The 26,560-nt window shown below is 43.2% G+C and overlaps 1 protein-coding gene across 1 annotated transcript in view; it reads left to right on the forward strand.

Annotated features, from left to right (window-relative positions):
- ADSS1 (adenylosuccinate synthase 1) overlaps positions 1-23,360 on the forward strand; it is a 438,091-nt gene extending 414,731 nt beyond the window's left edge. Inside the window, exons 11-13 of the mRNA XM_069207315.1 lie at positions 8,291-8,388; positions 20,292-20,441; positions 23,098-23,360. Coding sequence (XP_069063416.1) covers positions 8,291-8,388; positions 20,292-20,441; positions 23,098-23,150 — 301 coding nt within the window. The 3' untranslated portion in view covers positions 23,151-23,360. The remainder of the gene's footprint in view (positions 1-8,290; positions 8,389-20,291; positions 20,442-23,097) is intronic.
- The last annotated feature ends 3,200 nt before the right edge of the window (positions 23,361-26,560 follow it).

The following is a 26,560-nucleotide window of genomic DNA, read 5'->3' on the forward strand; positions in this document are numbered from 1 at the left end:
AGGTCTAGTCGTGAGTCTGTGGAGCCATTCCCTCAATAAACAGAGTATCCTTCAAAGCAGATTTGACCTAAAGCCAAAGATCAACTAACTACACACATGGTGATAGCCCAGCTATGGCACTGCAGAACTTTCATAAGGCTGACGACAGGGCAACCTTGGTGTGCTCAAAAACTTGATGGATGAGTAATAGGTAACAGGCAGCTTTCATCACAACATGTATACACAGGGTGGTCTTGAAAAATCCCACTGCAACAGGGAACATCAGTGCCCTTGTGCTAATTAATCTCACAGCTAGTCACCACGCAAGCACCATCAAAAGGTGGCGGCAGAAGTGATTCTGTGTGTCGACTGTCAGGGCACAAACATGATTTGTCCTCACATACACATTGGCAAGCCTTGTTTGTTGTGCTGGAGGCACCGTACAGAATCCATGCATACAGCCATAGCACACTGTCACTGTTTGGCAAAAATAATTACAGGCAATACCAGACAAGGGATGGGGGATGGATTAGGCCATTTGAATACATGTTCCAGAACTGATTATGATGAGTAACGTGATTGAAATATACTATCTATTTTAGGATTCATTGTAGAACTACCACACACAATAACCCATGAGGCAGGAGAGGGCATGGAAAGCAAATATGAGACAAATGTAGCCTCAGGGAACCTCTATGTTTAATGCAAAGACTGGAACCAGTCTGGCTAACAGGATGCAGGCTCTGTCAGGAACAAACATGAACAAGGCAAATACACAGTGAGCAGACTCTGACTGGGAAAAGCTGGAACAACACTGTAGGAATTAAAAACAGTTTGTGCTGTGGTCTTCAATGTTACACAATCCCCCAAGGCCTCCGGTGCACAAGTGATTTGTACTCCAATGCACAACAAGGAAATTCTGAAAATGGCAGCTTCTAAGCAGTTCCAGGCAGCAGCAAGGGCAGGGCAGGTTCAAATGGCAGGTCTGCATGGTAGTGCTCACAGGTGTGTGCAGCTTCAGTCTCTCACAAGTCGTGGAGTTGAAAATCAAGTTCAAAGGGCTAAGTGGACCTTTCACATGGGAAGCAATGGACAGCTGATTACAGGTCTTACCGACTACAAGGCAGCGCATTATCGGACCTGAAGTCCATGCAGACTGATGAAATATGACTATGGCATGCCACCCTGAAGTGGGAAGCACACAGGCGTCAGAATGGGAGTCTGGGTGTATGTAGCTAAAGAATCTCAGGGTGCAGATAGTCTATTTGCAGGGCCCCCTAGAGAAGTGTGAGACTTAAAACATGGCAGTGGCAGAACTTATTCCCTGGGATGGACTGCGCAGGGCATGTTTTGTGAGCAATGCTTGTCATACTTAGGGCACTCGTGCTATCCATTTTCAGCTTAGATGGACTTCTTGTCACACATACTCCTTGCAGAGATAGCAGATGTCACACCTACTGCTGTCAAGGGTCTGGTCATGCATTCCTGTTACCAATGCAATATCACATCCACTGCCTCATGTATGAGATACTTTTTTTCCTTATGATTGATGGTGTCTTAGTTGTGTGTCATGTGCTGCAATGGACCATGTTGGCAACATGTATGTGTCTCATAGCTGTGGTCCTCTGATATTGCCCTTCACATATGATTTAGACAGGATATATGTCATTTACACTGTGTGTGATGTTGGCTGTACATTCATGCCCATCAAATGTGATGTGGCTTTTTCAGTATCACAATCTGTATTTCTGCAATCCTCCATGAGGCTAAACTCTGATTATGATTCCTAGGGATCATGTGATGCATAAAAAATTACCTAGAGCATGATTGGGTGATGAAGGTAAGTGTTTAATGACATATGATAACAAAGTGGTGATGGTGACTATAGTTAGAAGACGTTTTGTACGATGTGTTGTCTGCGACGCAATCCTGCAGCAGTGTTTGGATGTTCCCCCTCATTTTCACAGACAGCATCCTCCTTTTCCTCCTCTTCAGGCATTTGTGGGTCTGGTTCATAGAGGGGAATGTTCCTCCTTACACAAATGTTGTGCAGGATGGCACAGGTCAAAATGATCTTGCAGACCATTTCAGGTGAATATAGGATGCTGCCTCTGGTGATTTCCCTGCACCTGAATCTGGACTTCAGGATGCCAAAAGTCCTCTCAACTATGGTCCGTGTCCTACGATGTGCTTCATTATAGGCACGTTCTGCTGCTGTGCTTGGGTTGGCAAATGGGGTCATGATCCATGGCTGGATCCCGTTACCCTGATCAGCTGAAAGAGAAAATGAGGGTAAATATTTGGTTGTTGGTTGCACCTTGATTATCACTTTGCATGGCAGTTGTTGTCTTGTGTCGTCTGTGACTCATCTGTGTTTGTGGTATTGTGTGGGATCCTAGGCTTCTAAGATGTTCTTCCTGCATTGGGTTGTTTAACTATCAAAACCGGTGTTTGGCTGATTGACCTGATATCAGCAGTATATTTCTAAACTTTCAGTTCACTGTGTATCTCCCATGCATTATGTCATGTGAAGGAAGTGTCAATGTGCCTTCACTGGAGGTGACATGATACTTCCACACACACAATTGATTCCACTGTGGTGGTAACATGGTTGCACTATATGGGCTGAACTTACCATCCAATTCGACATATGTAATTGCAAGTGAAATGTAACAGTGAGGCCCTATGATTTGGCTAGGTGACAGTGTACAACACATATCCATAAGCTGACAGCACTAAAGTGTTCAAAATTGACAATGCACAATTATCCAATGTGTGACAAGTTCTATGCAAACCTATTGTTGTGCCCTCACCAAGTTGCCTCATGTGCAAACATGTACTTACACTACTGAATTTGCTCCAGGAAAGCTGGCTAACTTGGTTGTGGGGTGAAGGTTTTAGTGTCAGAAGGTACATGTGCCTGTACATTGGTTAATTATATGTGTAATTGTCTCAATCTGTATGTGTAGCAGTGTGTACTTTGCATTAGTGGCACATCCACATGTTTTCATAGCACAGTCCACTTCCTTATTGTTAGCGGGCAATGTCACCCAAGGAGTGATGTGAGATGCTGGTACTGCCTCAGTGATTCCATGTCACCTTCAATAGAGTCAGCATCATCATGCTATGTGTCTCATGGTGTTTGACCTGCAGCAAAACACATTACACACCCCTTACACAGTATGTATTCCTTGGAAGGGTGTGTGATTGAGTGTTATTGATGTGATATTTGAAGATTAATCTTCCAAGTTGTACTGCCAGTTAAGGCCATGTCATTATAACTGTGTGGTTTTAAATTGGTCCCTTGTGGCTCTGGAGTGGCATCTGTTGTTATTTGCATCTGTAATTTGTCCATAGGTGAGTATCCCATTGGGTCAGGATATCAAACATGAGTACCAGTTTCACAACCTCAGTGTCTTCCTGGCCACGTGTCAATGTAGTGGTGTATGTGTTGTGTATCCTACAGGGTTGCTGTGCTGTGTGTATATAACTAGGTTTCTGTACTTACCAACAAGTAGGCCATTGCCATATCGTCCATCCTGGAAGTGCTGATTGACGGTGCTGTGCCGGAATATGAATGAATCATGTACTCTCCCAGGATACTTTGTCACGATGTTGGTGATCAATCCACGGTGATCCAGAATGGCCTGCACATTGTTGGAGTGTGTATGCTTCCTGTTGCGGTATAGATGCTCCGTTGCAGCAGGTGGCACAATCCGTACATGTGTGCATTCAATGGCACCAAGCATGTGCGGGAAGCCATTGCTTTGATAGAAGCTCTGTTTGGTTTCCTGCTGCTTCTGCTGTGTGTTGGGGAAGCTTATGTGGCGGGGTGTGAGATGATGGCGTCAAGTACCTTGGGAAGGAATGCAGAGAATGAGTGCTGTGAGATCCCGGCTACCAGGGCACCAGTGGTTTGAAAAGAGCCACTTGCTAACATGTGCAGGACAGCTAGCAGCTTGGTCTGTGGTGGAATGATGTGGGGTGTCTGCAAGCTGGGTGCCAACTGTGGCTCAATGTGGCGCAGCAGCTGCTGTATGGCTTGCCAGTTTAGTCTGTACCTCTGGGTGATGTCATGTTCCCTGAGGCCCTGAAGGGTTATCCTGGTCTGGAATATCCTCTCCTGCCTCCTGCTTTGCCTTTGGGGTCCCTGTTGGTGTGGTGGAAGCTGCTGCTGTTGCTCCTGTGCTCTGCGTCTTCGTGCATGCTGGATGAATAGCACCTCCATATATTTCTTTTTGAGCTCTGATGTTGCTTCTGTGAGTTTTCCTTAAGTACTGGTGTGTTTGCCCCATTTTAACGCATGCCTTGACCCAGGCGTTACATTTTGTCGCAAATCAGGATTTGACCATTTTCCAGCTCCACCTCCCAGCCGTGGGCCATTTTTGTGCAGATGGATAAATGTGGCGCACAGGTGTTTAAGTCTTTTTTTAGACGGGAACGCCTTCCTTACATCTCATTGACGCAAGGCACTTTCAAGCATCCAGAAAATGATGCACACTGGGATATTTTGATGTTAGACGGGTCTAGCGTCAAAGTATAAATGTGGTGTTAGCTTTGCACCACATTTGCTTCAAAATAAATTACGCTAATCCTGCGCAAAGGGAGTATAAATATGGGCCTGAGTCTTGTATAGGGGGTACTGCAAGCCTCGTCAGGCTGTTGCTGGTGATTGAACAGCCAGGGTTTAAGCTGCTTCCTGAAGTCCTTTAGCGAAGGGGAGAAGCGCAGGTGGAGGGGGAGGTCATTCCAGGATCTGTCGGCGAGATGCAGGGAATGTAGGCCTGGGATAGGGAGGCTAAACAGAGGTCTTGGTGGGTTGGTGGAAGGAGAGGCACTTGTTGATGTAGGCGGGTCCTACATTGTGGAAGGCTTTGTATGTGTGAGTGAGGAGGTTGAAGAGGCATCTCTGCTGGACGGGGAGCAAGTGGAGGGCCCTGTGTTGACGGGTGATCCTCGTTCTTCTGGGGAGATCGAGGACAAGTCTTGTTGCTGAGTTCTGAATGGTATGGAGGTGGTTCATGAGCTGTTTAGTGGTTCCAGCATAGAGTGTGTTCCTGTAGTTGAGCCAACTGGAAATAAGGGCCTGGGTGACTGTTTTCCTGGTGGAGATGGGGATCCATTTGAAAATCCTGTGGAGCTTGCAGAGGATGTGGAAGCAGGCAGATGAGACTGCATTGATCTTTTGCTTCATGGTCAGTTGAGTGTCCAGGATGATCCCGAGGGTCTGTGCGCGTTTGGTGGGCATTGGTGGGAGACCACCGAAGGTGGCCACCACTTGTTGTTCTGGGGGAGGGCTTGTTCCTGAAGATGAGGATCTCTGTTTTGTCTGAGTTTGAGGCAATTGGACCTCATCCAGGAGGCAATATCAGTCATGGTGATTTGGAAGTTGGTTTGTGCTGTACCGTCTATGAGGGAGAGGACGAACTGGGTGTCATCAGCGTAGGAGACAATGTTGAGTCCGTGGGTGCATGTGAAATCTGCCAGTGGAGTCATGTAGATGTTGAAGAAGGTAGAGGTGAGGGATGAGCCCTGGGGGACTCCACAGATGATATCTTTGGGTGCACAGAAGTAGGGAGGGAGGAGGATCCTTTGTGCTTGGCTGGAGAGGAAGGAGGCGATCCAGTTGAGTGCATTGTTTTGAATTCTGATGATGTGGAGTCTGGAGATGAGCGTGTGCTGTGAGACAGTGTCGAAGGCTGCGGATAGATCGAGGAGTATGAGGGCTGCTGTCACCCCTTGGTGGAGTAAGCACACAATTTTCAGTACTGCACATAATGTTATCTGTAGCTGAGATAATGTTTCAGTACTGTGGATTGGCCGGAATCCGGACTGGGCAGAGTCAAGGAGGTTGTTGCGTTCAAGGTAGCCCATGAGCTGGCGGTTGATGGCCTTTTCCAGGACTTTGACAGAGAACAGGAAGAGCAAGATAGGGTGGTAGTTCTTGAGTGTGCTGGGGTTGACTGAGGATTTTTTCAGGAGGAGCTTGACCTCGGCACTGTGGACGGTGGCTGTGGAGATGGAGGTGTTGAGGAGTTCTGTGAGTGCGGCTTTGATATTTTCTCCAGCTGGAAAGCTGTTTCCATTCGATGAGCCTGTGGGGGGTGAGAGGTGAGATGAGTTTCAGTGGTAGTCGACGCTGGTGGGTTGGGGGTCGAAGTTGCTGTAGATATTGGCAATCTTGTGGTGGAAGTGGTCCGATAGCTTGTCACAGAGGACCTGGGTGGGGTGGATCATGTTCTCTGTGGAGGTGGGGCAGGAGAATTCTCTGACGATGCTGAAGAGTTCTCTGGTATGGTTGGTGCTAGCCTCAATGTGGGTGGTGAGTGCCTGTTTCTTGATCTCGCTGAATCAGTGGTGGTATCTTTTGAGGGTGGTCTTGAATGCATTGATGTTGCCAGTGTTCTTGTTGGCACACCAGTATCTCTTTAGTATTTTGTTGTTTGAGGGTCAGAAGTTCTAGGGTGAACCTTTTGGCTTGTTTGGTTGGCTTGCTCCTGGTGATCCTTTTTAGCAGGGTAATAGTGTCGGCAGCTCAGGAGATCCAGTTGGAAAGGTCTTGCATGCTGTGTTCAAAGGTGTCTGTGTGGTCAGGTCTGGTTTCTTTGAGGGCAGCAGTCCAGGGAGTTTTTGTGACATTGTTTCAGTTTCAGCAGAGGAGGGTGGGGGGATTTGTCAGGGCTTCTAGTAGTCCCTCAAAGCTGAAGTGGACGAGGTTGTGGTCAGTCCAAGTTACCTCAGATGTGTGGGAGAAATTGGTTGGTCCCATTATGCAGCTGAGAGAGGCTGATGATGCTCATGTTGTTGAGGAGTGAAGCGGATTTGGCGTCATTTGGGTCTTTAAAGTTTTCCTCCACTTTAAAGGCACATTTGGGTGTATATACTGGGTTTGTGACCCCCTAAAATTAGACACTTCTGGACCTACAACTGGACTGTCAGAGGGTCTGCTGTGCTGCCCCCAGGACTCATCTGGACTGTTTTTCTGGAAGGACTGCTCTCCTGCTTGTTGCCATGCTGCCTGCTGGCCCCTAACTCTCTAGAAGGACTCTGTCTTCCCCCACAAGTGCTCTCCAAGGGCTTGGACTGAGCTTGCCTCCGGTTCTGAAGTTTAGGACCATCAAAGACTTCATCTAAAGGAAAAAATCCACAGCACCGGAAAAACCAACGCAACACCTGCAAAATGTGATCCAACGCCTGCAGAATCGATGCAGCACCTGTCTCGCAGCTGAAAAATCACTGCATGGCCTGCCAGATTGACGCAGCATCTGTTGCCCCTTCACAACGCATTTTGGATTTTCTAAGCATCGTCCCTGGGCATCAAAATATCCCTGCATCGCTGGGAGGAACCAAGGCAGCGCTCCCTGAATTCAAACGCATCACCTTGCCGTGCAGAAAGAAACAACGCCTCACCTTCACTGTGCTGGAAAAACTGACACATATCTTTACTTTACGATGCAGCTCCTCCTCTGTGGCCTTCTGCATCATTATTTTTGACCCATCCCAGGTACTTTGTGCTAAAAAAAGATACATCCATTGATTCCTATATACTAAGACTTACCGAAACCTCTAAAAAGTGATATCTTGTCTTGTGCATATTGAATTCCTGTCATTTTGGTTTTATTTTATTCAGATAAATATTATCTATTTTCCTAAAATGGTGTAGTGTACATTTTGTGCTGTTTTCACTGTTACTGTATTAATTATTGCACAAATACTTTACACATTGCCTTCTAAGTTAAGCTTACCTGCTCTGTGCAAAGCTACTGGAGACTGAACACAGGATAGTTTAGGTTGCATAGTTACTTCCCCTGGCTAGGATTGTGGTCCCTACTTGGACAGGGTGCATACCTCTGCCAACTAGGGACCCAGTTTCTACCACATATTTTCAAAGCATATCAAATTACCCCTCTCTTTCTTTCATTATATCCCAACTATGTTCTCCCAAGTCACCTCCCACTCAACAGGACAGCACCAATAGAAAAGCTTGTCTTTCTAGTCTGACCACTTAATGTGTGATTTACACGAGGACTGGATTATTATTCCCTGTGGGAACTGTGGTACCACAGAAATATAAGCGATGACTGATGTGGCTAAATTTGGTTAAGTATTCTTTATAAAGGGCATGGGAGTCATTTAGATGTTAAAGAGGGTAGGGCTGAGGGATGTGCCCTGGGGGACGCCCAGCTGTCAGTTTGTTGTTTTCTTTCTATTCTGTCCAAATCTGCTTTTTAACTTTAATTTATGGAGCTAAGCTGGTGTGAATGATCACACAAATTGTTCATCCTAACCTTGTGGTTATTTTCTGAAACAGATTGGCACTGACAAAGCTTGATATTCTGGATGTTCTCGATGAGATCAAAATTGGGGTTGCATACAAGCTAAATGGAAAGAGAATTCCACATTTTCCTGGTATGTTGCCCAGCTTTACTAGTATTCTAAATCGTTATTTGCAAAATTGGGTTTTAGAGGATTAGTAAATAAAATTGTTGAAAACATATGTAACTAAAAATGAGCATGTTGTGAAATATTTGTTTGCATTGTTGCTCTCTGCGTCTGTGAATAATTTTTTTCATGTGTTCTTCCGATAGAAATGTATCGACATTTCAGTTGACAGTTGGTGTTAGAAATTATTTAACTACTTTTATGTGCAGTTCTATATGCATTCCATGTGGTCTAAGCAAAGAAGTAGACAACAGAAAACAATCTTATAGAAAACAAGAGAGAATATTTTCGAACTGTCTTATAATTTGTAGACAAACAAAAAGTTAGGAGTGAAACAGTGAGTCACTAATGAATTCCTGTAATCACCTTCTTTTCAGCAGGACTCTGACTGCTAGGACTCCTAAATGCTCCACTAGAGAGGAGAAACATAAGCATTATATTCCCTATGCAGGAGGTGTTACTAGATTATGAATATTTTGTTACAGTACTTCTTCAAAGACACTGTTTGTGTTATCAGCTCGTGTCTGACCTTGGGTGCCATTTGTGGGTAAGCATTTGCTATGGCCTATGTCACTGCTTGACATATATGCGACCCAAATGTTATTTTCAGATATTTTAAAGTAAGTATAACTTCTACGTGTAGCTGGTTGATTGTGCTTGTAATCGATTACTCTGCATTTACCTATCCGGCCGAACTATATCAATAAATAATTGTTACTAGAATGTTCAATGGCCAATCACCAGGATTTAAAGGATGTGTGATGTCACTTCTCATGAATTATTGGTGATTGGGTGTAGCTTTAATGAGTCAATTCAAGTGCTCGCTGCTAAGATGAGTGTTTAATTTGAAAGCCCTATTTCAATTTCTGCCACTGCTAACTCAGCCCTGCATCCTTCAACATTGATAAAAACGGTACCAGTATTTTAGGTAATGCTAACTTTTGCCATATAAAGAACGATTAAATGACTCAACTGTGCTAGTCCTGAGCTAGGGTCCTAGTGTTAAAGTTACCCGTCATTGTTTCCTTCAGTGTATGTTCCCTTAATGTTTGTGACTCCATTTTTGCGTACCAATATACATCTGATTTCTATGTGCATTCTACTGCCTGAGTTCATGAGCCACTGATCGTGTCCCAATGGCATTTTTCACTTTCCATATCTGAGTCTTTGTAGCCCTATGTCCGAGTTCATGCACCATGTGTCTCCCAGTGTCAGTGTCGCAATGTCATTGTTGTAATGCCAGTGCTCTAATGTCACACTGTTCCAGTGTCAGTTTCATTGTTTCAGAGTCCCACCCAAGTGTCTGAACACATACCGACATCGGCGTGCTCATATCTGCATCCAAATGTCTGTATTGGTTCCCTTATAAAATGCAGAGTACAAACATCTCGACACATAAAAATATAGCCGAAACATATTGCTGGCATAATTATTGTCTTGTGAGTCAATCATAGGTACTCTCCTACACTACAAATGATAATAAATAGCATATTAAACTATGCACTGCGGCGTATATTCAATGTATAACTCCGCAAGGGCGAAATATTAAACTCTAAATAGTAGATAATTAAGTCTGTGTTGGTTGGGGGGGGCATATGTGTGTGTGTATTAGTAGGGTAGAGCAGTGAAACAGTGGAAACTAGTTTCCGAGTTCGTAAATAGTGTTTCTGTATAGCGCAGTCGGCTAAGTAGATAGTCTGCATAAAATGTGGGTGTTTTCCCTTGCATTTTGTTTTTAGTAACCCTTAATGTGAGTGGCAAAGAACCGTCTTAACATGTACCCTAAGTATGTGCATGCAGACACACACTTCAGGACTGTGTGCCCCATAAACAAAAAATATGTTCCTTACTTTGAGTAAGGTCAAACACCATGGACAGCTGTGGAAAGATGTGTCCGACACACGGATCGTTTGTCAAATCCACCACAGCAGGTTAGAAAGAATTGTGTGGGAGAGCACCCAACATCAGAAATGACTCTAAGATCCCTCTTTAAGTGCCAGGCACAAGAATTTGCCAGGTGTAGTAGGCTGGCATTTGCAAATAGGGCATTTCAGTCACTGCTGCCACAAAAGAGTGTATGTGCACCCACTAACCTTTCATTAGAAGAGTGCTTTGGGGCCCTTGGATTGTGATCAGTGACTGTACCCCACCCCCTTTGTCCTTGTGTAAGCGTTGCTAATAGGAACAATGATTTAGGGAAGGGCATTTCCTTATTTTTATTGCCTTGTTCAGGAAAATAAGGGTGTTCCAAACACATTAAGCAATTCTGCTTCTCCTATTTGAATTCTGATTTTGCTGACTCATTCTACAACAAGGGTGACACTTTGGGAGATGTGATATAATATTTGTCGAAAATATGTTGAGGGATGATTTTGTCAGGAGCTCTGAAAGCTGAATGGCGCTTAATGATGTGTTTTCATCCCACTCCCTTTATGGCATTTGGTGGTGCAGATCATTATGGCTTCCTTGGTGTGCACTGCCACTTCCTAAAGGGTCTCATTTGTTACTGATGATAGAATACTCTCCCATGCCTGACGACAGACTGGAAACGGTGACCTTTCTGGGCCATAATTGTTTATCCTATGGGTGGTCATGGAAATGGAACAAGATGGTGTACTGACCCTATAGAATGTCTTGACAATATACCTCAAAAACATAATAGGTGAGGAAAGGTTTGTGTTCAATAAGTGTAGCCCCTGGCAATTGCTTGGAGTACCATTTCAACCATTACTTTTTTTTGCTCATCATGCCGCCTTAATATGAAACCAGCCATATGCAAATCAATTTTGATCCTGCTCCAGAGGAACAGTCCAGTACGAACTGCCAGCCCAGGTCTTCCCAGAGTGGGGATACCAGCAATCCAGGAAGGATGGGTTGGTATGCTATCACCAGTGATTCCCAGTGGTCAGACAAATTGCAAGCCTCTCTCCCATCACTGTTTGTGTGTTGGATAATATTCATCCCCTGCATGCAATGGACATGGCTGATTATTGAAGGACTTCTCTGCCCTGACTGTGGATTTCATAGATGGACATGGATCCTCATAGATCCTCCCTGCAGTGTACAGCTACATGCAGCTGAGCAATTAAGAGTAAGAACAATGCTGTTGGGTTCCCTGAAGTTGTCCAGTCATGTTCGACAAATCTATGACTTTCAGCGGTAAGACATTACTCTAAGAATGCTGATGTTTATGCCATTACTCTGAATTTGTTGGTTGACTCTGAGACATTTTAAGAGGACAGGTAATGGTGAAGAATGGCCTTATTGAAAGTGAGACTCTGAGTTCAAAAACTGAAATTACCTTTTTATCTACTGTGCCACCTTCTCCCCAGCCTCTCCTTCACATGACCTTTTCCTAATATGCTAGTGGGGAAAATAACTGTAGATTTCTAGATTGTTTGCTCATAGTGCAGTTGTACCAATGGGGCATCTGTCTTCTACTTCTCTGTAGCAAAACCCATCTGATAACTGTCACCAACAACGTTTATACTGGAGAATACCATTTAGGGGGCACATTGTAAGACGTGAAATGCATTGTCTAAAAAGAAAACTTTACTGATGTCACCTCAGTGCTTAATTTGTAAATAAAAACACGCCAGTGCTCAAAGCCCTCCTCTTAAACATGCAGCTGCTGCAATTAAATTCTGCTAACACGGAATACTGAGGCAACTTAATCCTGAAGCCATCTCCGGCCTGTTCAATCCATTTACATCCCCTTCCTGCCCCTTCAGCTCACACTTGCAGCTTTCTGCTTTCTCCAATTATGACGCTGTTTCGTTTTTGTGTTCCACTGTCTTTCCCATATGTGTCTTCTGCTCGCAGTAAATTCTTGAGGCAGGAAAATAAGTGCCGGCCCTCAAAAATAAGTGCTGGTGCTCCGCACCGGAAATAAGCACAAATTAAGCACTGTGTCACCTTCTTTCATAAGATGGTTCTACCTGCACACCTTAGTTAACTCCCAGAAAGACAGGTGTCTTTGGGAATCTGATGTTCAAGTTCTTTAACCCCTCAAGCCAGAAGACGTTAGTCTCTAATGCAGCCTAATCTTTGGATAACAGTATCGATGAGAACCCCACATGCCCCTGCCTGCATCAGCAAGAAAACTGAATTCACAAACACACACTCCAATGTAGTCCTTAAAAATCTACATGCTCTTCACTGGGATCTATCACAGACAGATTTAATTGATCCTTCATCCTAGCAGTACATTTTAATGGTGATGGCCTCATGAAATAGTTTGTGACTTGCAATAAACCGTCTGGTGAAAACGAAAAAGACATCTGTAACCCTGTCAGTTCAATTGCTTCAGCAGCTCTGAATATTTCGCTTCAAAAACGGTACCCACAGACAGCGCTATATGCTTTTAGAATTCCCAAAATGTTAGCTGAAGAGGACGCACCGTAAAGGATATCAGACCTTTTAGAGCTGACGACTAAACATCCTGAAAACAAAACAGAAAATACTTTATATAAATGAAGGCTGGATTTTACAGAAAAGAGAGAACTTCCAAGTAAGTGCAAATTCTCCAAAGAAACGGTGAATAATCCCAATAGTGATAAAATGACTCAAGTTTGACATAATGCTATCTGACCTTCAGATCGCTTGTCTTTTGTACCCAGCACTTTTGTCAGTTTGTTAACCTCTTGTCTCTAAAATGAATAAGAAAAAAGACCGCTCTTGACCATACTATCACAAAGATCGGTTGAGTCTTGAATAGTTTATCCTTCTCCTTGGTGGTAGTTTTTTTATTTTCTCTCCTCAAAAATGTTGCCTTAGCGGCTGTTTGTATTCTTCTTCTTGGGGACAGTTTTGCTTTTCTCTTCTCGGAAATATTGCCTCAGTAGTTCTTTGAGTGCATTTGATAAAACTCAACATCACAGCATAAAAACAAGTACTCTTCATAGTGCTTGGAATTCATTGCAAGGCATCATTGTATCTTCTCCAAACAGACATTCCTTCCTGAGACAGACATAAGCCCTGTGTAAACAAAAAATGCATAAACAAAAATTGCACGCATTTTTAAAGAAACGTATATAATTCTGGACATATTCAATGCAGAATTGTTAAATGTTGAAATCCAATGAATCCAAATTAAACCTGTGTATTAACATGCAACCAAATGAACATCATAGCATACATAAGAATCTAGGCCCCAAAGCTTCTGTACACGCTTTACAGTGTGCAGGCATACATTTAAAACAGACATATCTCCACTTTTTGCAGAGACCAATTATGTGCCAACCCATAAATGTAATTTTTCGAACCAGACTTTTAAAAAAATCCCTCTGTGCTATTTTTCACGAACAGTTTGTGTGGTATGTTTTCTGAAAGGAAACATAATTATTTAACTTCATTTAAGGTACAAAAACAGCCTATTTCTTTACTATATAGAAGATCTATTCAAAGCCATTAATTCAAATAATGTTGACCTCCCAAGCCTCCGTATCTCTCCTGGTAGCTTAGTCAAGCAGTCGAGGACTAGCTCAAAGGAGGTGATGTGAAGTTTGAGTTAAGGTACACAACAAGACATTTGTTCTATTTACAACAAAAATGAGAATGCTCCTTCTCAGTTGTTATTTACTTACAAAGGCACACCATGTCAAAATATATAGACACAGTGAAAGCAGTGATCAGAAAATGCAAATTGCGCTTGAAACAGTGAGCACCGAAGATTTTCAAAATATATACTGTTTACTGTCACTGATTGTGCAGTAAAGCTGTACTTCTCTTATTGCAAAGAGAACACGATGGATTGTGGTGCTGCTACGAAATGGTGAAAGGTGGAAATCTTCACAAAATAATCAATACAATTATTCCAGCCTGTAAGGTGCAAAGAGCAAGATAGAAACGCAGTGGAATCCGGTATTAACGACCCGGGAAATTGGCTTACCCCCTTTTTTGTCTAAAGGGTCCTAGTCCATTAAATTGCAGATATCTCTTTATCTGGGAGCCCTAGCGACTCCGAGTCAACAACTCCACAATCAGTGGAACCATAGTAGGTGTTAATGGGGTACAGGCATCTTGTGACCCACAGGGAGAATGAATGTGTGAGCTAAGCAAACACAGAAAAGGGCCACACATGAGCTATCTTGCTAGCACAGGACAACATCCAGCTAGATTGAGCAGGGCCAGGAGATCCTAAGTGTAACCTGGGACACTTCTTTTGATGCCCAGGTCACTTAAACTAGTGATAGCCCTGTCTCCACAACACACTGATTGTACTCACCATTCTTAGTTGCTACTCATTCATCTGCACTTTTAGATGACTAAATGTTGGGCATCCCTCCTCAATTTTCTGGTGAAGGGTGAAGAGGGCCCCTTAGTGCTCTGTGTTTTTCTCTCTGGACTCCTTTGGCTGGATGATGCCTTTCAAGCAGCCAATACGAGCAGCAGATATTCAAGAAGGGATTCAGCAGGGCATCAGATTTAGTCCCAGCCTTGATGAAAAGGGAAGCATGGAGCTTCACGTCCACTGTATAAATGTTAACGTAGGTTTTGAATGATATGAGGTGAGGCACCATCCAGTGCCAGTCTGGCAGCAGCCCACTGCCTAAACCACATGACTTCAGGCAGTTACAACCTCCAGATGCCGCCTAAGACAGGAGCCCTAGTCATGATTAGCAGACAAGCAAGGATAAAGAAGCTGCCATGGGGCTATTCTTGTGTTTCGCCAAACTCACATTGAACATTTTGTATGAAAAGGGTGTTCAAAGTTGTTTAACGGTCACCCTTATATCAGGCGTAGTAAAGTTGATTGCTCAACTCACTTGGACGTTTTTGATAATTGTGGCTGAACTTATGCAGACAATGTTTGTGGTCATTCACAATCTTTAGAAAAATATACACCAAACAACATTTGCCAGAGGTCACTGCACTTGAGTTACTTGAGGATTACTGGAGGCAATGCATCTGGGTGCAGCTAATGAATCCAAAATATATGAAATGCTGCCACATGTGATGATCTGGAGATACCATGTTTAAGGGGGATACACCCCCTTAATTCCACAGGGTCACCCCGAACTTTACATAAACCAAGGATGACCATTAGAATACTAGATCCTCAGTCTTGGGATAAGAAGCAGGTCAAATTGAGCCAATATGGGAAAACTTACAGCAGAACCTCCAGGACAAAGGAAACATTTGCAGGATTTGAAAAGATGCACAAATTGACATTGACTTTAATCCTAACAATGCTTTCATATGGTCGTTACTGTAAAAAATACAAAGATCACCATGGTGCAAATCAGTGTATTGCAATGTTGCGTTATTTACCTCTGCCCCTTAATGTCTACGTGCTTCTTAAATTCTCTGAAGACTAATGCTACATTTATTTAACTGTGCACACTGGCTTATGCTGTTGATTGGATAAGGAATAAATAAGGTACATGGACCATAACACAGCGGTTTTCAATGTTCATGCTAAATGGAAGGACCTAATCTGATATAAAACAATAAAATCACCCAGACCCTCTACTTGTACTATGGTCCAGGTTGGGACATACATGGATGCTGATTCATTGAGACACCAGGTTTAGAGGAGGAACTGAAATCATTCACCTTTTGAAATCTGATGGCATCTCAGGGATAATCCCATGTCTCACTTCTAGTATCATTGTCTACCATGTGCTGCTGAGAAAGGAATGTAAGGGTAAGCAGTGGAAAACTCAGAAAGCAAACATGAGCCTCAGAGCCCAGTTTTCAGTCACTTCCTGCTGCTGCTTTCATGGCCCTGAGACTAGTGATAGCACATCCAGTGCAAAAATTACCAATAGGCAAGCAAGAAAATACAGCTGGGACTCCTGTATATCTCTAATTGATGCCCATGGAATTATCATCTGTGTACCACAAAACAACGAGATTTATATGAGTATGGTAGGAAGCAACAAGATCATGTGTAACCACGCCCCATGAAATTGTGTTAGTGGCTGGAATAGGAATTATTTTTCTTTAATCTGTGATACATAATACAAATACTCACGTAAAATGACCATTCATATTCATTCATATAAATGCAGTAGGAAGCTTATTATTCACTAAACTACATCTGCTTTGGAAATCTAAAATAAAGTGCCAAGGTGAGCGTGAAGGACACCCTTGCCTCTTACAGAGAAATAATAGAACCACTTTAATTGGAGTTGACAATAGTGCCCACCAAATACGGAAGCCAGAAGTACTTCTTTGTTTAGTATGCATCTAGTATACTCATTCTTTACTTCTGTTGTATGATTTTATCTTCTACCTTATTAGGAGCATCACTCTATAGATCGACATGAACACCCGTAACAGATAATACAAAACAAGACATGAAAGGCCGCCAGGTGAGGCATTCAACTGAAATTGAATGGATGCTTCCATCCTTGTAGTCACTCATCGATTCATCCATGCAATCAATCACCTATCATTCATGTATTCACTCAATCATTCATGCACTCATTCATCTATTCATGCACTTTTTGACTCATTCTTGCATTGAACCTCTCACCCAACCACGATAAGACACACACACACACACACACACAGGGCTCAATAAAGAGATACATTCTGTCATCAGCCTAAAGGCCATGCTGCTAGCTTGTAAAAGTCGTTCAGTAGTTTGAAACTGCCAGTAGGAAGGCGTGTGAGAGTGCAGTTGGTAAAAAAGTGGCTGCTACTCTGTGAGAAATGTTAGTGCTTCCATTTGAAATGATTGCTTGTTTGTTAGAGATGTGGCCATTTTGTCAGGAATGTTAGACTGCTAGTGGGAGAGGGGAATGAGAGTGATGTCAAAGGCATTGTGCTTTCCTACTATATAGTCTTTATCAGTTCCCTTAGTGTTTTTGTTTAGTCATGGCTGAATTACGCTGTATACTAAATTATTAATAGATGAGTCTTACTCGTTAAATAGTGCTACAGTTATTGGATTACAAACCTCCCACATCATGTGCACAACCTTTTGTGTTTAGTGGTGTTACCAAGCACTAGTTCCACCAGTGAACACATTCTCAGCGCCCTGCCCCCAAAGGCCCCAGGACTGTTGGTAGCTCTCAGCCACTCTTACTCTGCTGAGATACTCTGCTTCTGGCCACACAGAAATTTCTAGCAGATGCTGTCCCTGGCTGACATCTGTCCTAGGTTGCTAACCCCTAAGCTACTCCAGCACTGCTACATGCATACACACATAGTGCCCATGTGCACTAAGTGCTGTCCACACACAAGGCCTATGAGAAGAAAGTGAGCTCGACAGGAGCCGCTGAGAGGCAGGATCACTGTACTGCACATGTGTTGAAGAGCATGTAATAGCACATTCACATAGTGGAGCCTAGACCCCACCTACCACCATTGTCACCTATTGGCGTCCACTGCATTTAGAGGGCCATTGACTATAATATACATGTAAAACAGCAGACACCATCCACCAAACTTTACATGAGGGCATTATTCCTATTTGTAAGCATTGTCCTGAATGTCGCAGGTTTGACTCTTGCAATTCGCGGATAATTGAAGCTTTCATGTGAGTCATTTCCTACAATTCTAGAGCCCAGAGCAGCCAAGACTTGAACATTGTCGTGCACACTAGAATTGCTGACCTGGGCCCGTACTACCAATAGGGTACTCTATCTCTCTTTGCACCATAGTTCACCTTTAAACAGGTGCGCTGGGCACAATCAGGCACAGTGCTCCCTATTGCAATTATTGGGCTAACATCAGACTGTCTCAAATTTGTGCCTGCCCTTGAGGAAGCCCATTTAGTGAAACACTGAGTGGCTGTTTATGAGCTGAGCCATGCAACATGATGCCTGCACCTGAAAGAGGGGAGAGAGATCCCCTAGCAGGAGTATGCAGTGAGTGACTGCACCTCCCTGCAAGGGGACTTTGGGAAGTCCGTGGGACTTCCTTTGTCACCCTAGAGCATAGATACTCAAAGTACGGCCCGCGGGCCTCATGCGGCCCCTCTGACCTTTACATGCGGCCCCTTGGGCAACAGGAGCACTGGGCAGCTGTTTGATCGACTCTGCACTAACAATAAAAATATTAAATACACACACAATCATTTATTTCAAACTTAATTGGTGTTAAAGAGAGGAAGTAACTAGGGACTCCTGCACCTAACTTTATAAACGCCTTCATTTTTACAGACATCTTGCAGCACAAGTGTAAAACTAAGACAGTCTCTTTAAAATTAAAAAAGTGTATTTAGTTAACATGCAGAACCTTTTTGCCTTAGTACAATTTATTTTATCTGTGCACTAAGATGTATTCCTTTAAAAGTGATAGTTTTCAAACATACATTTGGAAACATAACTTTTGAAACATTAATTATTTCCCTTATCCTGAGAACACAACCAATAGTAAATTGAAGAGGCCAGTCACTTGGTATGTGCACTTTATTGGTGGCCTGGGTTCCAATCCTACATTAACAAAATTATAGTTTATTAAATCAAACATAGAGGCAGGTGTTGTGCAGCGCACACCATGAATCATGTATTTCGAGGTCATCTTAAATGTGAAAATGCAGAAAAAGGAGCGAAGTGAGACTAAACAATTGCTTAGGATCACACAATCTGTAAAAGTGGGTAAGCCGGGATTCATTCCAGGTTTTCTGGTTTTCCATTGTTTATTTCAGACACTAGATGTATATCATTTGCTTCTCCTACACCTACCTTCCCACCACTCCCCCCAGCTACCCCACTTGACCGCCACAGCCCTGGCATCAATGCGGCCCCCAGGCACATCACAGACCAAACTTTTTGGCCCCTGGGAAAATATTTGCGAGTACCCATGCCCTACAGGGATAGCTTAAGTACATGTACTGACAATGCACCACCTTTTTAGTGGAGCTTTGCCAGTGTCCTCCGAACATCCTGTTCATAATATGGTGCGGGCGTACAGGCAAAGTGATTAATCATTTGCATGGGGTAGTACCAATAGGCAAATGAGGGTACGCGTTTCAAAGATAGCGCTGGTGCTACATGTGCTCCAGAGCTATCAATATTATAGAAGGGGCTTTACAAGCATCTGCAGCCCCTTCTGCAATACCGTAGTGCTCCGGGGGTGCACGAAGCAGGCACACATGCCACGGTACACTATGGCCCTCATTCTAAGTCTGGCGGGCGGCGGAGGCTTCCCCCCTCCAAAATACCGCTGAGGGTATTCCAAGTTTTCCCCTGGGCTGGCGGGCGGCCGCCAAAAGGCCGCCCGCCAGCCCAGGGGAAAACAACCTTCCCACGATGAAGCCGGCTCGTAATCGAGCCGGCGGAGTGGGAAGGTGCGACGGGTGCTACTGCACCCGTCGCGTATTTCACTGTCTGCTATGCAGACAGTGAAATACTAGCGGGCCCTCTTACGGGGGCCCCTGCAGTTCAATGCCCCGCGACACCCCCTACCGCCATCCTGTTCCTGGCGAACCGCCAGGAACAGGATGGCGGTAGGGGGTGTCAGAATCCCCAAGGCCCGGTCCGGTCCCGGTCCGACCGCGGCGTTACCGCCGCGGTCGGAATGCCCAAGGGAGCACCGCCGGCCTGTCGCCGGTGCTCCCGCCCCCGTTGACCCTGGCGGTTCTGTACCGCCAGGGTCATAATGAGGCCCTATGTGTCATACAGGCACAGATGTCCTGTGGCCAAGCATTTGATCACAGAGGCATTATTTCGTACTTAAGCCCTGATGTTCTTCATTACAGCCATCGTTCTCAAAAACTGCTTCATGGCATTTTAAGAAAAGGAAAGTATAAAGCAGTGTCAAATGATATGTAATGTCACTTCTTGTGAAGTTACTATTGTCAAAGGGAATGTGATGGTATTCCTAATACCTTTAAGATTTAGGTGAAATAGTGCCAGTAATTGGCATTCCTAGTTTTAGAGAACATTGCTCATTAAATATTATTGTTTCCTCAGCGAACCAAGAAATTCTACAGAAAGTAGAGGTGGAATATGAGACAATGCCTGGGTGGAAGACAGACACAATAAATGCCAGGAAATGGGAGGATCTCCCAGTGAAGGCTCAGAATTATATCAGATGCATTGAAAATCACATTGGTGTTCCAGGTGAGCTTTTCTTTTGTTTAGTTACTAAAGCACTAGCCTACAAGGTTATATAGGACGTTGTAAAATAGAATGACAATATGTAAAATATTTGATCTTATTTAAAACGTTTAATGAAATGGTTTAAAAGTACATTTTCAGTGATATTTTTGTATGTGAGTTTACAGCATTCAAATGAGGTAACCAAAATTTAAAATCAAGCAGTACTAGGTATGTGCTGTTCATCCCAGTAAAGGATGACTTTAACTGTTCTCTGCGATTTGCATGTTAAGGCAAATGGAATGCCTCGACAGGTTATTCTTCACACACTTTAGTTGAAACATGTCTCAACTGATGTTCCTATGAAGAACTTTGATGTTTTCAGAAGGGTAAATTGGTCAGCATCAGCACCAAGAATGAGCCAGTGAGCTGAGTACTAAGCAGACATCTTTGGCTCTCATCAGGAGTTGCCTCGTAGTCCTGTGGGGGCCTGTAACAGCCTTTACTGGTCTAATCTGAATTGTAACATTTGTTGAAATACTGCAGATCTATTATCTTAGTGGATCTTCAGACACCCCTCCCAATAGGCCAGATTTTCCACAATCCTGGAGTTATCAGTACTCACAGTATTAGTAATTCCAGATATGGGGATATACCTGCACATTTTCTTAGCTACTCGTAACAAAGGCCTTTGTGCTGACAATTCAATGGTTATTAACTCAGGGGGCTATTTGCAAGCTGGATTGAGTCGCACTTGCACCAAGAGCAATGCAAACCTTAAGACAGCTTTTTGAAGCCACTCAAGGTCACTTTGCGTGGCCCTGGGTGGTTCCATAGATCTGGAGTAAAGCAATGCTGAGCAAATCACTGTGTTGCCTTGCTCTGCCCTGGGAAGAAGTTCTGTGGGCATTGCGTGGGTGTTCCAATGCAACTCCCATGGTGTTTGATGCACTTCCAGATTTACCAGAGCTGGTAAACCTGGGAATGCGCCAAAAAGATACGCCTTCCCACAAGAGCTGTAACAAGGAGAAATATATCTATTTCTCCTTGTTTTTTCCTCTTCCTTTGTGTGCTGCAGTCTGTACACTAGTTTAAAAAAAAATCTGAATGCTCTGCAGAAAACGAATTACTCTTCTATGCAGTAAGGAAGGAATGGAAAATGGAATTCTTGTGCCTTCTAGTGCCCAGCCGTGGAGGGGACCAGACAATGTAATAACCTTACTGGTGATCGCATTACATATTTTAACACTGGCTGACCCCAGACAGTGCTTTTATAAACAATTTTCACTGCAAGACAGTTTCACCTGTCTGCTAGAGTGTCAGGACAACTCTGCAGGCAGGAGAGGCACACAAACATGTCTGCAGGGGAAGTTGCTCTGAAGACCACTGACAGGGGTCCAGACAATTTATTTACCTTATTGCGGTTAGCATCATGTAAAATACATTAATCGGTCCCTCACAGTGCTTCTAAAAGTAAGTCTGTTTTTAGTTTTGGGTATATTTTTCCACCCATAGAGCATTGGATTAGCTCAAGCTCCATTCCGCAGGTGGAAAAAAAGCAGGCGAATTGTGCTGGTTTGTAAATTTGCTTGAATATTTCACCCACCCTTCTTCAGGTGATACGTAGAGTGGCACAAGAGCCTGCTGGAAAACAGCTGCTCTACATCATCTATCCCATGATCATGTGTTCCTGAAAAAAGAGGCGATCTAAAGCAATCAGTTCTGTCCTGTACCTCCGAGCACTGACTCAGTCCACAAAAATGCTAATATATAGCAAGAAACAGAGGGCCCAGTTTTGATCTTGACGGATGCACCGTCCTGCTCCAGGGCAAAGAAGTAAACTACTTAATCACCCTGACAGAGGTAAAGCCCACCAAATTTGTAATGTCCGTCCACCTGGAGGCGATTTCAAGCGTTGACAGGTAACGCCATCAATTCAGTTCCTGCCAATGCATTGTAACTTTGCCGGACAGCTCTGTCGAACATAACAAAGACGTATGGCAAAGTTTGACTTTTTATTTTCAAAAAGAAAATCCCAAATCGGGATTTTCCTATTGAAAATTTAAAAAACGCCCCCCTTGCCTTGGGATTTTCTTTCCACGGCAAGGAGGGTGTTGAGCACTTTTCAGTGCCCTTTACCGCCAGCTTTATGGAAAACAGCTTTATGTCTGCCCATCTACATTAGGTGGATGGACATCTCTGAGGGACACGCTTATCACGGTGGAGCCAAAGTAGCATCCACTGTCCTCAGACTCTGGTCTGCCAGAATCAGGTGGGTAAGCCATAATTATGTCAGGGAGGAAAATCTGTTGCAGTTTTGATAGTTCCCTCACTGCCAACATTTAAATTGGGCCCATAATCACCTAAAGCAAGAGTGCGCTTCACTTAGCCGTACAGGTTGCCATTTAGCTGGAGGGATATAGACAAAACATGTAGTAAGAGGACTGAGGGGTTTGTTATGCTAAGGGGTATAAAAAGAGAAAGGAGACTATTCCTGTGGAAGTTTATTGTTTACTACATAAAAATGAATAGAGCTTCAGGTTGTCTACAGTGGTACTAGGGCTAAACTACATTGGAAGGCACTGTGATTGAAAAGCACAATATGTGGTATTAGAACACAAAGATGTCATATTATTGGGTTTAACATTCTCCTAACTTGCCTCTGTTTTTTCTGTTTTAGTTAAATGGGTTGGCGTTGGAAAATCAAGAGAATCAATTATCCAGCTGTTTTAAAGAAAAGTAAAACCTAATCAAGAAGAGGCATAATGTGGTGTTTACTTGTTCATCTGTGCACCCACTGAAAATTGCTTACTTGCTTTTTATATGAGCATGACGACAAAGCAAGACTTCAATCTTTCGCTACGTCAGAGATTGATATGTCATCAAATGTACGGGAGGCAAGGGAAATTATAAACTTCTAAATAAAATAATCTGTTCATGAAAGCGGGATGATTCTTTACTTAGTAATAATTTTCTGCCAACAATCTTTTCTTAGATATATTTGTAATTTGACACCATATGTCATGCACTGCCATACTATAAAAAATATAAAATAAAAAATAGGTAACCAACAATATGTACTGTACAATTTATAATTGCACTGATACATAATCATACTGAAATTACAAAATTACTGTTTTCTAATTAAGTTATTTGAGGTTATTGCAAGGATATTGTTTTCAAGATGAAAAAAATGAAGGAGCAAAACGAAACTACTATGGCCAATAATGATTCCGGTGGTGTAGTGCGTATAAGTAGTAGTGTCATGGCTCAATAAGTATTGTCACTGCCAATCATGCAATAATTTGCATTCTATACAACACTGTATCAAACTGGACAGAACAGGTCAAATTAATGCATAATATAACATAATGCCAGCATTTGTTATAATACATGAAGGAAAGCATAGATAGGTAATGCAGAAGGCAACCTTTAGTCAACAGACACATTGAAAGCCCATTGTAATTTGTGAAACTAGAAGAAAGGAGCCCCTGGTCTGTCTGGCAAGTCGTAAAGCATCCAGCAAGTTGAGGGGAGACCACATCGCTGGCTCAATGAGGATCAAAGGGATCCAAAATATAGATATCTAAGCCTATACAAAGATTTAATAGCCCTAAAGCTATCTTCTCCTATATGTACAGCTTTTCTGGGTGCCACAGTAGATCTCAGCTGATAATGGTTTATGGCTGTTGCAGTCAACATAGTGAAGAATTCCACGTGCAGGAGAGATGTTTTTTCATTTGTCAAGTGGAGGTAGTGCAAAGAAGTCTGTTATTCTATAACATTGACATGAAAATGTTGACTTTTCCATTCATATTGGCTATAAACGAAAGCTTAGATTGATGTTTGAGCTGCAAGATTTAGCCAGACCTCACGAATCAACGATGGATCAATCACCCCCTTCAACAACATTGAACTGTCTGCTAATGAAACAAGCATTACCTCCATGTTGTGTAGATTACACCCAAAACCAGGGTCTGGTTGCACCAGGCCGGCACTCAGATAGTCAAGACATTGCAACTATAAGGGATCGCCTTTGGATAGCACTCCCTAGAGACTTGCCACGTATCTTCAAAAGTAAACAATACTGCAGACCCCCTTTATCAGATGGTCCCCGGCTCTCAGGGCCTAGAACCAAGACCATAAAGCTATGTATTCTATTGTTAGGCATAACAAGGAGAAATATCTTTATTTATTGTTGGTATTTACGCTTTCAATGATCCATTCTCCTGTACACATAGAAAGAGGAAAATGCTTCTAAGGATTGCTTTTCTCTAGTGGCACACAGGCACCCTTGCACCATAATGCAGGGGTGCCTGTGTTGTAGGCAGAATTGTTTTTGTGCAGGAAAGAATACCTTCCTGTACAAAAACAGTCCTTAGAGCCAGTTTACTCTTTATATGCCCTGTGATCAGTATCGCTCCATAATGGGTTCTTCATTGATTTTAAGAAACACTGAATTACTCCACTCAAGTGTGAGACCTAGAATACGTTTTAACAGAAATGAAATAAATATCTCTAGATTTAAATACATACTGCCTATAGAAAGGTCATATGCATAAAAATAACCTTATGCTTATCAAAACCCACTACAAATTCAGCAGTGTGCTTAAAATAGCACTATCGCTGCTTCAGCATTGACAATGAAAGGAGATTTTTTCATAGGCACACAATCCCATCTGCAGCATGCATCAGAGTGCCAGGTGGTCCAGGTGTCCATTTTCCACTCTTTGTGACTAGGAATAAGGGGTTTTACTTTTCAATCATTTTTTCACATATGTTACTTTTGAAAGAGGTGTTGTTTTGTTTCCCCCAAATATTTTTATGACTTTTGCATTGTCGCAGGACAATTTTATGACAGGTATTCCTTGGAATTGGCATGTCATTCCGTTTTTTTCGTTAGTCTGATGCCAGTAAAGACTTGTTTTCTGACAGGAATATTGCCAGAATGTTACAGTGTGGGCTTTTCAACAGTATCTTGTTGCTGTTTTTGTCACTTTGGGCTATTTTCTTCATAGTCCGAGAAAGAAGAGGTAGAAATGTAAACATCATTGCTGGGTAGGGGGCTAATCCCTTTTAGACTTAACATGAGTACCAGGGACGCACGGATCATCATGGAACAGTGGCTCTCCTCTCCACATACACCTGATCTCTCCTCTCATATCACACAAAGGACACTGAGGGGCATATTTATCATGCACTAGAGCCATCTTGCGCCACATTAACGTCATTATTTTTGCTGTTAGTGTGGCCCAACAAGGCCGAAATCCCCACGCCGTATTCACAGGTTGGAGCAATGCATGCATTGCGCCACCCTTTAGCCGTTTGCGCTACATTATGCCTGCGCAAGGCATAATGTATGCAAAGGGGCGTCCCCCCGTTAGGGGAGCCAGGAAAATGCCATAAGGAAATCTCTGAGATTTCCTTGTGCCATTTTGTATGGCAGTTTTAACACCTGCTCAAGAGCAGGCGTTAAAAGGGAGCTTCCATTCTTTAAAATGGAGCCCTGTATACTCTGCAGGAGTAGCACCAGTATTTTGGCACTTCTCCTGCAGAGTACATCAATAGCGTCATGTGAAATTATGCTATTGCCCCATACCCTGCCCCCTGGGGTACTATATTTTAAATACGGCACACACATGGTGGCGGTAGGGGGGTACTAAGGGGCACAGAGAAAGTGGCGCTGCACTCTGTGCAGTGCCACTTTTCATAAATCTGCCCTTCAGTGCATTCCTGCCATTTCAAAGGGATATCACATAACGAAACCTGGTGCCAAGAAAAACTAAAATTAATAAAATGCTTACTGTCTTACTGTTTATTGGCTTTTAGGACTCTGTGCACTTTACCACTTTGTACCAGCGCTATAGTGCTCGTGCTTTCTCCCCTTTAAAAATGGTAATATTAGCTTACACTCAATTGGCACTTTTAATTTACTAATAAGTCCCTAGCAAAGTGGTACTACATGTACCCAGGGCCTGTAAATTAAAAGTTACTAGTGTGCCACTCTCATAAGTGGCCCTTTAAAACATGTCCCAGGTCTGCCATTGCAGTCCAGGTGCAGTTTTAAATTGCCCTTTCAACCTGGCAAAATAAATCTTTCTGGAAAAAAGGAGGTACCCTGAGGTTTTTGGCTCTTTGTGACC

This window comes from Pleurodeles waltl, chromosome 9 (assembly GCF_031143425.1).
Source record: "Pleurodeles waltl isolate 20211129_DDA chromosome 9, aPleWal1.hap1.20221129, whole genome shotgun sequence".
Lineage (NCBI taxonomy): Eukaryota > Metazoa > Chordata > Amphibia > Caudata > Salamandridae > Pleurodeles > Pleurodeles waltl.